This window comes from Triturus cristatus, chromosome 7, assembly GCF_964204655.1.
Source record: "Triturus cristatus chromosome 7, aTriCri1.1, whole genome shotgun sequence".
Classification (NCBI taxonomy): Eukaryota; Metazoa; Chordata; class Amphibia; order Caudata; family Salamandridae; genus Triturus; species Triturus cristatus.
In genome coordinates, this window is record NC_140590.1 from 367,194,320 (window position 1) to 367,206,374 (window position 12,055).

General features: G+C 45.6%; 1 protein-coding gene across 3 annotated transcripts in view; it reads right to left on the minus strand.

Moving 5' to 3' along the window:
• LOC146809690 (C-Jun-amino-terminal kinase-interacting protein 4-like) overlaps positions 1 to 12,055 on the minus strand; it is a 759,065-nt gene that overhangs the window by 336,458 nt on the left and 410,552 nt on the right. For all 3 annotated transcript variants that reach the window (XM_085616533.1, XM_085616532.1, XM_085616534.1), the window contains exon 14: positions 9,481 to 9,537. In XM_085616533.1, the coding sequence (XP_085472659.1) occupies positions 9,481 to 9,537 (57 nt within the window). The remainder of the gene's footprint in view (positions 1 to 9,480; positions 9,538 to 12,055) is intronic.

Below are 12,055 nucleotides of genomic sequence, written 5' to 3' on the forward strand. Positions count from 1 at the left end.
AAAAAGTGCAAACATCCGGGCCCAACACCAGATGGCGATCTATGCACAGTGTGTGATCTGCAGCTCATATGCCTCGAACATACATTTTCTCCTTGGCTCTTAGTAAACATTGCAAAAGAACACCAAATGTAAATCCGATTGTACGGATAAACCATCACTAAGGCACAGGGATAGATCATGTAGTGAGTGTCTGTTATCCGGGTACCCCAACATTAAAGGTATGTAATTTAGTCGAAACCTAATTAGTATGAAGCAGTATTGTAAGTTGGAAACCTGAGCCAGATATGAATGCATGTCCTGAGGGATAGAGGGAGATGATTGAAAGAGATTTACTGCTGGTTTCAAGTGATAGGCCTCCCTTCTTTCGGGCAAAGCTTTTAGGCTGAAGGCATCCTTCAACTTCGCTTTAGTAATCTGCCTACAGCTAGCAGGATTTTAATAGAGTTCCGAAAAACCCAGTGCCCCTCAGATTGTTTTTCCAAAGTTCAGCCATTTCATTTGATAAGCATGGTCCAACATTAAACAATCAGTCAGGATGTTTTGGTTTAATTTTACAGTCTCTCTCTTCCAGATGGAGTGCCACAGAATGATAGGTGCTGAGTGAATTATATCACAGGTGAATGGGGCCCCCAATTCAGTGTGGCAATTATAATTGGAACATGATTGCGGGAGGAAGAGTAATCTTTTGTAAAAATCATTCTCAATGCGCTGGAGGCTATCAACATGAGAGTTTTCCCAAATCCCTGCCCCGTAAGTGGCCACTGACATGGCATTAGCCTTCTACATCTTCAGGATTTCTAGGATTGGTTTAGGCCTTAGTTTCTTCATAAAACTAAAGATAGCCCTTATAGTCTTTTCAAAGGATAAGCCTCTATTTACTACCATGCTGTTCCATGATACGTTTTCATCAAAACAAATCCCCAAATACGGAACGTTGTGAACAATCTCCAGCCTACGTGTTTTGAAAGAAAATGATGGACGTTTCAGTAATCGCTGGCCTGTTACTAAGATTTGTGTTTTTGCCTTTTTGGCTCTATCGTCCATTTGCTTCATAAATCTGGTATAGGCATCAACCGCGCCATTCGGCCTCAAACCCATTAGTATGGCGCTAGAGGAGAAAAGGGGCAAGAATGCAGCCCCCTCTCAATTTGGAACTGCCTCGGGCACTCCCCTTCCCTACCATACCGGACATTAGCCGATGCCTGCGAGTAGATCTGACGGATGAAAGTTATTATAGATTCATCTGTGCCCATTGTTTCCATAACAGACCCTAATTTAGGATGTGAAACACAGTCAAAGGCTACTGAGAGGTCCATAAAAGCCAGATAGATATGTCCCTCAATGGCTACCGTATATTTGGCCATCACCAAGCCTAAGTTTAGGCACTGATCAGGGGTCCTCTACCTCCTCTAGCCTATTTAGTAATAATTGGCCCATTAAGTTTGCTGTCCCGTCTAAAAGTGAAATGGGCCTATAGCTTTTATCCCCCATTTTATGTATGGGAATTAATATACTCTTCTTCCAGGACTCTTGGGGACACACTTTGGCTATGGTGTTAAAAGTATTTGTCAGGAGGGGAAACCATAAAATCTTGATGTATCATAAATACATCTATCGGTGTCCCATCCGGCCCTGGAGCTTTGCCATGGGCGGCCTGGGATAATCCACTTTTAACCCCTTCTACATCAAAAACCATTGGTACGTTGGAAGAGGTCGGAGATATAATGGCCGTCTTGGAACAACCTCTTTTGCTAATTCGAAGATTTTACTGAAATGGGCCACCCAGGCTTCCTCTCCCACATGGAGGTCGAGCATGGATGCTCAGTCTTCAGCGAGTAAGGGTGCATTTATTTATTTACAAAAGGCCTGACTACTGTTCGTTGATGATGCTGCTCTCAGCGCATCTCAAGCATCTTCTCTCATGGTTTGAATTCTTATATGCAGAGTCTCTCTATATTGATTGCGCAGGGTTTGGACTGTATTCGGATCTCTTGGGGTGACCCGAAGGGCGGCGTGTAAGTACTTCAAAGAGCGAGTGCAAGTAGCATCAAGCCAGTCTGGGGTAGATGCCTGATTATGGTGTGTGGGGCAGGTCCATTTTCTTCTTATGCAATCAAGTATGCCAGCAAAATAATTTATTAACTGTACTGGCTCCGAATTATTGACTAGGCAGATGAGTACTTCGGTTTTCATCTCAGCCAGTATCTGCGGGAAGAATACCTGTTTGTTAATATTCTCCCATTTAAGAGTATAGCCATTCGTTCTGGCAACAACTGGCTTTCTTGCCTTGGTTGTGTGCTTATTGAACCCTTTCCACTTGAAAGAGCCTGTCAGGAGAGCGTGATCACTAAAATTTGTAAAATCTGAGTTTATATGTGAGAACCAGGCACTCAGTACCTCTGAGGCCACTATATAGTCTATGGTAGAAAAGTTAACCTGATCCCCAAAGGTCTTTTCCATTTGCCCTGTGTCGTACTTTGCAATTTGGGACCGCGTAGGAGACATGGCCCTACCCCTGTCTATCCCGGTATTATCGAACCGCGAATGGTCAATGCGGTATGTACAAGTGCTTTATATAACGTTTCATTGATAAATGCACTATGTATACGATATTATACATCACTACGTGGGATCCATCTTAGAGCGGTGGCCATCTTATGGTTGCCCTCACATAGGCTACATATTATGAAGCAAATACGGGCCTTTAGAGCACATGTGCCTTCCTTTGACTTCTCTGTGACCTGGCCAGCTTGGCTCCGCTGCCCCAGGTCAGTCCGGTCTCACGAGCTCCCCGTCCCCTGGCCACCTGTGATTAGCATCAGGGCTTGACACACCATAAAGCCTTTTTCATCCCACAATAGCCTCCAGCTAATGTCTTTCACACCTGACTGTACCTGCTTTATGGCTTGTTTTCCAAACAGGAGATGCCCGTGTTTATTGGGGCCTGTTGATATCTGATGTGGGATCTGAGCCTCGCTGGGTAAATAATTGTGGGCTGGCTTAACTGGAATGTGGGATGGTCATCATGACTCTGCCTTTTCGTTTGTAATGTATACATTTATATGGCCATATCATAAAACAAGGAATGTATGCCTGAAGCAGGATATTTTGTATTTAAGGAGAAGCCCGTTTCTGTAATTTTTAAGCAGTCTCCTGAGAACATACATGCTGTTGTACTTCTCGGATACCTGTAATTGGTCTGCAGCCAATAAACTGATCTTTGACTTCACCCAGAAGACTCTGTGTTTCTGTAGGTCTGAAACAGGAAGAACCCGAAGTCATAGGGTGTGTTCCCCTGCACCGCTGGGCTTAAAATTCCCAGTACTTCACCTGTCTCGGGGTCACTTTTATTTAGAATTAATAGGCTTATAATTATTAGTAATCTATTCAGCATGTTCCTATGCTGGTTGTGGGGAAAATCTTCCATTTCCCCATCGGTTATTCCACATAACGCCCTGGGGAATTTATCACAGACCTAAATGTTAAAATACCCCACCCACAAGATATTCAGCCTATGCAGATGTGCGTTACATAGTGAGTCAAGTTCCTTCTCCAAAAGCGTGGGGACCACCGCCATATTCCCCATATAATTGTTGTTATAATAACGGATTATAACCCAATCCCAATCTGCACAGCCCTTGCAAAGTAGTATATGGAAAAAAGAGGAAGGGTCTACAAATCTGAGCGCTTTAAGATTAAAGGTGTTTGCCACTAAGGTTAATAAACCACCACTTGCTCTTCCCGCCCTTGTGGGCCAAGCCATTGTTGGTAAGAGTAGTATCCATTTAGAAAGATGTTTTCTGTGGCCCAAGTTTCCTGTAGGCAAACTATGTCATGTTTGTTCACAGTGTCCCGCCAGTCAGCGATCCCCAATTTCTGCCTTACTACTGCAATACTCCATGACATAAGCTTAGCCCTCGTAGTTTCAAGGGTTTTATTCCCAGTCTCCATTTGAGGCAAAGGATAATTTGGGATTGGTTCCCTCCCAGCAGGCAGGTACCGCATAGTCAGTCACACTCTTGTAGACCTTCCAAGGAGTCGAAACGGTTGTGTAATTTAATAACATTGGGGTAGTGGCGTTATGATGGTGATTTTTAATTTCAAAGCTAGCCTGATTCCTTTGGACTCTCTCCAAGGACCATGATCTTATAGGTCAATAGAAAAAGCCAAGGGGGAGGGCAGTGATCTGTGAACCCAGATGAGTTGAGGCAGGTAGAGTTCTCAATAGTTCTCTAACTATTGTGAGATTGGTACAGTTCACTACAACACAGTCCTTTCCTATAGTTTTTAGTGCATATCCCAACCAACAACTCTCCTCACCATTATAATATGGTTATTTGTGAGTTTCGAGTTTTTGTTAAACCAGTGTAGGGCTTTCATCATGAGTTGTCCTGTAGTTTCTGTCTGAGCCTCTTCTAATGCGGGGACATTTACCAAGTTTATAACGTATGGGCATGCCTCAGGGGAGGTCTAGCCTGCGCTTGTTCACACCATTTTGTTGCGGATTAACAGGCCTAACCTCCCATAGAGGGTGCACGGTTCCACTGATGCTTTTGTCTGGTAACCATTGTCAACCAGTCTCTGTACCTGCATTTCTCCCTTCGGATACCCTCAGACAGGGTGGTGGAATAATTGATGTGCGAGGCCTCAGCTCAACATCTAGAGTGGACGTATCCGTGGGATAGGCTGCATACTTCCTGCCCCCTCCCCCCCCTTTTTGCTGTGGAATGCACAGAAGTTGCAGGTATTCCTCATGTGTTGAAATTGATATACTACTAAATCTTCTCATATGCTAACCTTGTTCTGGATTCTAACCGGATTTTGTGTACATATATGATTGACTCTACCTTTACTACTACAAGACTTGCACTGTGCTGTTTTGGTGAGTTCAGATTCTTTACGGCCACCTTAAGCATAAATATTACTTTTGAAACACACCAGACTCAAGTTGAAATAATTTTGCCACATTTAGGCTGTCCAGTTCTGTGTCTTTTGTCCTGAGGAAGACCAGCTGTGACGCTTGTTGAATTGCGCATACCTCTAGGTCGGAACGTCCACGCTTTAAGCTCATGTCCATTTGTTTCCTCACCTCAAGGAAAAAAACATAATCTCTTTTGGGATTGTTGTGGAAACATGTATTAAATTGTTAAAGGACAGGCCATCATTGACTCATCTGTTGTATAAATGTGTGTTATTTATACGTTTTGAATATTTCACTCACGACATCACCTTGTCACCCTACTTCACTTGACTCACGAAAGTCACTCTACATATGTCATTTGTTAATGAAGTTTTATATAGGACAGCCATATACTAAAAAATTTTAAGGAAAATGCTACTTACCCAGTATGCATCTATTCTTGGCATCTAGAGTACAGCTCATATGCCACAAACATTACATTTACTAAGAAACGGTTTCCTTTGGTCTATGTCTAAAAAAGTGATATGTCAGACTATATATCTGCCAATAATTCTGTGATTGTTTTCCCACATCTTATTTACTACTGAATGCTAAGCAATTGCTTTTACCCAGCAGAACCAACTGTAGATTGCATTACTAATACCCAGGTTCTGAGGGACACAGGCTTACCCCATTACTACTAATGGTTGAATGCACTTTGGGCATGTATGTCGAAAGAATTCCAATGGGGCCCTATTTTCATCCGTTGGCACCACACTCACCCTTTCTAATATGGATTCAGCCTGGTAAGCTACAGCTGATTTATTATATGTTAACAGGTCATTTAAACGTTCTTCTATTTTAATCAGTCGGCCTAAAATCATTGGTGTCATAGCTTATGAAAAGCACGTTTATGGACTTGCAATGAGGTACACAACTATTTTGGCATATAAAAAAGCCTATGTTGTATAGTTTAGAAATTTCAATACCAATCATGGGAGTAAATATTAGAGTACAGCACTAGTCATCTGAAGGCTATATCTCCTACAAAAAAAGAAATCATCAGTTTACGTTTAACTTTGGAGCAGAGAAACTAGCACAGCAGCAAACAGTTTTGTAGTTTATTATCAATCAATCAATCATTTGCATTTATAAAGCGCGCTACTCACCCGTAGTGGTCTCAAGGCGCTGGGGGGGGCGGGGGGGTCAGTGCTCGAAGAGCCAGGTCTTGAGCTGCCCTCTGAAGGAGATGTGATCCTGTGTGGCGCGCAGGTGGCTGGGAAGAGAGTTCCAGGTCTTTGCTGCCAGGTAGGAGAAGGACCTGCCTCCGGCGGTGGCTTTGCGGATGAGAGGCACGGCTGCCAGGGCTTGTCCGGTCGAGCGTAGGGTGCGAGGAGCGGTGTAGAAGGAGACGCGGTGGTTGATGAGTTTTGGTCCGATATTGTGCAGGGCTTTGTGTGCGTGGGTGAGAAGTCTGAAGGTGATCCTCTTGCTGACTGGAAGCCAGTGAAGTTTCTTCAGGTGTCCGGAGATGTGGTGGTGGCGAGGTATGTTCAGGATGAGTCGTGCGGCCGCGTTCTAGATTCGTTGTAGTTTCTTCTGTAGCTTGGTAGTGATGCCGGCGTACAGAGCGTTTCTATAGTCCAAGCGACTGGTGACGAGGGCGTGGGTGACGGTCTTCCTGGTGTCGGTGGGGATCCAGCGGAAGATCTTGCGGAGCATGCGGAGGGTGTTGAAGCATGCCGAGGTCACCGAGTTGACCTGTCTGGTCATGCAGAGGGATGAGTCCAGGATGAAGCCGAGGTTGCGTGCGTGGTCGGTGGGTTGGGGAGTGCTGCCTAGGGCGGGGGGCCACCAGGAGTCGTCCCAGGCGGTGGGAGTAGGGCCGAGGATGAGGACCTCCGTCTTCTCTGTGTTAAGTTTGAGCCGGCTGTCTGTCATCCAGTGCGCTACTTCCTTCATGCCTCCGTGTAGTCTGGTTCTTGCTGAGGTGGGGTTGTTGGTGAGGGAGAGGATGAGCTGGGTGTCGTCGGCGTAGGATATGAGGTTGAGTCCGTGTTTTCGTGCGATGTTCGCCAGGGGGGTCATGTAGATGTTGAAGAGGGTTGGGCTGAGGGAGGATCCTTGGGGGACGCCGCAGATCTCCGTAGTAGTGGATCTGAAGGGGGGAAGGCGGACTCTCTGGGTTCTTCCGGAGAGGAAGGAGATGATCCATTCCAGGGCCTTGCCTCTGATGCCGGCGTTGCTGAGGCGACGTATTAGGGTATGGTGGCAAACCGTGTCGAAGGCTGCAGAGAGGTCCAGGAGTATGAGGGCCACGGTCTCTCCTTTGTCAGTCAGAGATCTGATGTCGTCCGTGGCTGCGATGAGGGCGGTCTCGGTGCTGTGGTTAGCTCTGAAGCCGAATTGTGAGGGGTCGAGTGAGTCATTGGTTTCCAGGGCGGTGGTGAGTTGAGTGTTGACTATTTTCTCAATCACTTTGGCGGGGAACGGGAGGAGCGAGATGGGCCGGAAGTTTTTGAGTATGGCTGGGTCTGCTGTTGGTTTCTTTAGGAGGGCGTTGAGTTCGGCGTGTTTCCAGTTCTCCGGGAAGGTGGCGGTGGTGAAAGATGCGTGGATGACGTCTCGGAGGTGGGGTGCAATGATGTTGTCGGCTTTGTTGAAGATGTGGTGCGGGCAGGGGTCGGATGGTGATCCTGAGTGGATGGAGTTCATGATGTGGGTGGTTTCCTCGGTGGTGGTTGGGTTCCAGGTGTGGATGGCGGTGTTGTCGGTGGCGAGTTCCGGTGGTGGGTTCTTGTTGGTTGTGGTGAAGCTGTTGTAGATGTCGGTGATCTTGTGGTGGAAGTAAGCTGCGAGGGAGTCGCAGAGATCCTGTGAGGGGGGGATGGCGTTGTTTTCGGCGTCGGGGTTGGAGAGTTCTTTGACGATGCCGAATAGTTCCTTGCTGTTGTGGACGTTGTCGTTGAGTCTGTTCTGGAAGGCTGATTTTCGTGCGGCGCGGAGGAGTTGGTGGTGTTTGCGGGTGGCGTTCTTGAGAGCAGACATGTTCTCGTCTGTCTGGTTGAGGCGCCAAGACCTCGAGGGTGCGGCATTCTTTTTTGGAGTCCTTGAGGGTGGGGGTGAACCAGGAGTTTTTCTTGTGGTTGTTTTTGTTTGCTTGGGTCTTCAGGGGGGCCAGGGTGTTGGCGCATTCGGAGATCCAGTTTGTGAGGTTGTTGGCGGCTTCGTCGGGGTCTGTAGTGCTGGCGGGGGGGTTCTGGGAGAGGGCTGCTGTGAGTTGTTCGGTGGTGATACGGTTCCACTGCCTTCTCGGTGGTTGTTGGACGTGGTGGTGTACGGTGGTCTTCTTGAAGCTGAAGTAGACACAGCTGTGGTCCGTCCAGGAGAGTTCGGAGGTGTGGCTGAAAGAGATGTATTTGCTGGAGGAGAAGATGGGGTCGAGAGTGTGTCCGGCGTAGTGGGGGGGGGTGTGTTGACCAGTTGTTTCAGTCCGAGGTTGGCGAGGTTGTCAAGTAGGGTGGTGGTGTTGTTGTCGACGCGGTTCTCCAGGTGGAAGTTGAGGTCCCCTAGGAGGATGTAGTCGGTGGACGGGAGTGCGTGTGGGCTGATGAAGTCTGCGACGTCTTCGCTGAACTTTGTGCGTGGTCCTGGTGGTCTGTACATGAGGGTGCCTCCGAGGGTGGTCTTGGGGTCGCTGTGGATAGAGAAGTGGAGGTGTTCTGCGTCGGGGAGTGAGTCGTCGGTGTAGGTCGAGACGCGGATGGAGCTCTTGTGAACGATGGCGATGCCTCCTCCGGTGCGGTTGGTGCGGTCTTTCCTGATGATTTTGTAGCCGTCGGGGATGGCTATGGTGATGTCGGGTACCGAGGAGGGGTTCATCCAGGTCTCGGTGAGGAAGGCGATGTCCGGGTTTGTTGAGTCGTTGAGGTTCCATAGTTCGATGGCGTGCCTGTGGACGGATCGGGTGTTGATCAGGATGCATTCGAGGTTATTTCCGGAGGAGTTTTTCTTCTTGGGTGTGTTGTGTGTTCGTAGGCAGGTGAAGCGGCAGTTGCGGCAGGTGAAGGCTCCGTGGGTTCGCTTCGGGGCGGCGCGGCAGCAGCCCGGCGTGCGGCCGGGGTTGAGAGCGGTGAGGGAGGCGGTGTCGTAGGTCAGGCGGAGGCGGCGGGGGGGTGGGGTTCGCGGGGACCAGGGGTCGTGGCGCTGGGCGCGGTCCAGGCTCGGACGGGCGCAGACGGGCTTGCCTTAGGTGCGCCTTAGGTGCGCCTTTGGCGCGCCTTTGGCGCGCCTTCGCCGTGCCCGCTGCGCGCATCCGCTGCGCGGTTCAGATTTTACTAAAAATGTAACTGTTGAAAATAAAACAAGAACTTTGTTCAATCATCGTTTACCGTCCTTCTCCACCACATTTACAGCTCAACAACCAGCAAATACCATTGTAGGAAAAGAAGCACAAGAGCCTTGTATGTAAAGTGACAGTACTTCACCCCAAATGCCTGAAGGGTAGTTATGAAGTTTTATGGAAGACATTCACGAGCAGTGCACACAAAGTCGGACAGATGTGGCTACAATATGCTTACATTTTCCAGAAGGAAGACTTCTTCATTTGTGCAGTTTGAACATCTTTTGTTGAAACCCTGTATGGTGAAAGAAAGCAAATATGAAAAAGCATTTACGAGAATGCATGCAGTGGAAGTAAAAAATAAAAAACTGAAAACCCAGTAAAACGTTGTACACAAACACAGTAGTACTCCACCACGCAGATTTTGATGGACGTAAAAATGTCCACCAGACACTGACCAAGGGAATGTTAATTTGGCACTGAAAATATTTTATAACCAACTAATCACGAATAGTGGATTTTAAGGGGATCAATACCAGAAACAAATGGCTCAGGCAACAAAAAAGTATCACATTTGCGAGGACAATGTGAAGACTTGATGTCACGACAAACGTTAGACTACTTGAAAGCAGCAAAACCCTCAAGGCCTGCCCATTCTGCTGGCAATTTAGGAAGTAATGCATTGGAAACTAAAAGACCGAATTGACTTCTAGCTCTGCAATGTACTTGTAACTTTTGGCTATCAGACATGGATCTCTGTGAATTGGAGGCTTCCCAAGAATTTAAGCACTGCATTATTATTTTTGCTTGAAATGCTTATGGGAGGACGTTCTTCTAAACAAGAGCAATCTGAGACAAGTGTATATGCAATTGCTTTTTATGAAGGATGGTACGGTGGCACACTATTAGAGAAGATAAATAAATGAGATTGAGGTTTTGAAGCAAAAAAGATTACATTTTATATACTTAGCTTGTGCTATCCTTATAGATTAAAATACATGATCTTTCTATTGAATTGTTTAAAAAGTATTTTTATGAGGCGTGGATCATCTGAGCTCCTGCTTCCCTTGGGGCCCAACTATAAGTTTATATATATTTTCTAAAATTACAGAGTACTACAGTCTCTTCCGAAATTATCCAGAGTCTATTGCAGATGAGACTCATAACTACTTTTAACATTAAGACTAAGAGCGTTTGCAAAGATAGTGAGACAAAATTGAGGCATACTCATAAGTGATCGGACCATTGTTTTTCTTTTGAATAACAAACCCAGTTTCAGTACAGGAGATGTAAATCTCTGTGAGACCTTCTTGTTAGCAGTGACATCACAGTAAACAATACCAGGAATTTTCACCCATGCATGAATTATAGCATGCAAACATAGTACCACTAGGAAGACCTTCACTGTACCCTATTGGAAAGGGACAAAAACTATCAATCAGTTTTTGACATGTAATATTTCTTACGTAGTTTACATCCTTGAATGCCCTTGCAATAAATGGTATTTGGGTAGCAAAATTCAAACTAAAGAAGAGAATCCTAGAACACAAGAGAGCAATTGATAAATGTGATCCTCACTAATCCCCGGCCTGAGAACAGACCCTACCGTGACAGAAGCAAACTGCCATGTTTTGCAATTGAACATATCCTATTTAATGCTCCTGGGGATAACAGAAGTGCTGTTGATTCAAAAAGAATCAAAGATTATAATATATCTTTAGACTAAAATTACTGGTGGGTGGGACACTGAAGAGGAACTTAAAGCCCATTTGGAAGCTTATTAATCTGTTGAACAGATAGCCATCATGAAGTTCCGATTCAGAGTAACTTTTTGTTGTTCTTTTTTGTGAATCTGTATATTTATTTTAAACTGTTTTTCCTCACCTTCTCTTTTATATTTCCATAGGAGAAAAGGAAGGGGAATCTCTTCCAAGATGTAGCGGTGCCCATCTGCGCAGGAGCCCCCTCTTAACGGTGTATGGGTGTTATGAGCACTCTTTTGCAAATAAAATGCTTTTTGTTGGTTTAGTTTCTTGTGGGTGCACCATGGATATTATGGTCCAGACAGGTTATGTTTGGTATGTTTTCAGCAACCACTCCCACTGTTCATCTTTAATTCCTTTTTGGATGTATTAATTGGCTTCCTTCAATGAAACTTGATTTTTTAAGTATGTTTAATAAGTACTATTTAGCAGTCTGCGCAATTTAATATGGAGCCTTGATTGATTTTGTAAACGTGTTATACTTTTCCAATATGGCACCTATGCTATTTAGTTTCTCTTTTCATGATGTTTAACAGTTTAGCGAGTTATTTAGCAATTTAATATGGAGTCTGGATTGAATTTGCATGTATGATGTATTTTTCTAAGATGGCGCCCAAGGTATTTTGTTGATGTTTGTACTTTCAAGATGTTAACCACTTCAGAGAGCTTAAGAGATAGGACTGGTGCACTGCAGGTCATGTGATAAAGGCAGCGAGGTCGACACGGTACAGGGTGTTTTGCCAAGAAGAAACTTTTTATTTGGTGCAGTCTTCCTCTACCTTGTATGAATAGCCATACTTTTTTTTTTTTAGACATGGTTAAGGAAATTGTTTACCAAGAGGTGCTCCCTTGATCGTCGTTCCATCTCCCAGGAGGGCGGAGGTCACTTTTTTAGATATTGTGGATATATAGCAAAAAGACACCTATCCAAAATCTGACAATAAGACATTGTACAATATAAACATATAAATGTTCTCCCCAAGTTATGAGATAATCAAAACCAAGTTATCAGACTTAAAGCCTTAAGATGCTTAGCAACAAAGGAGACCA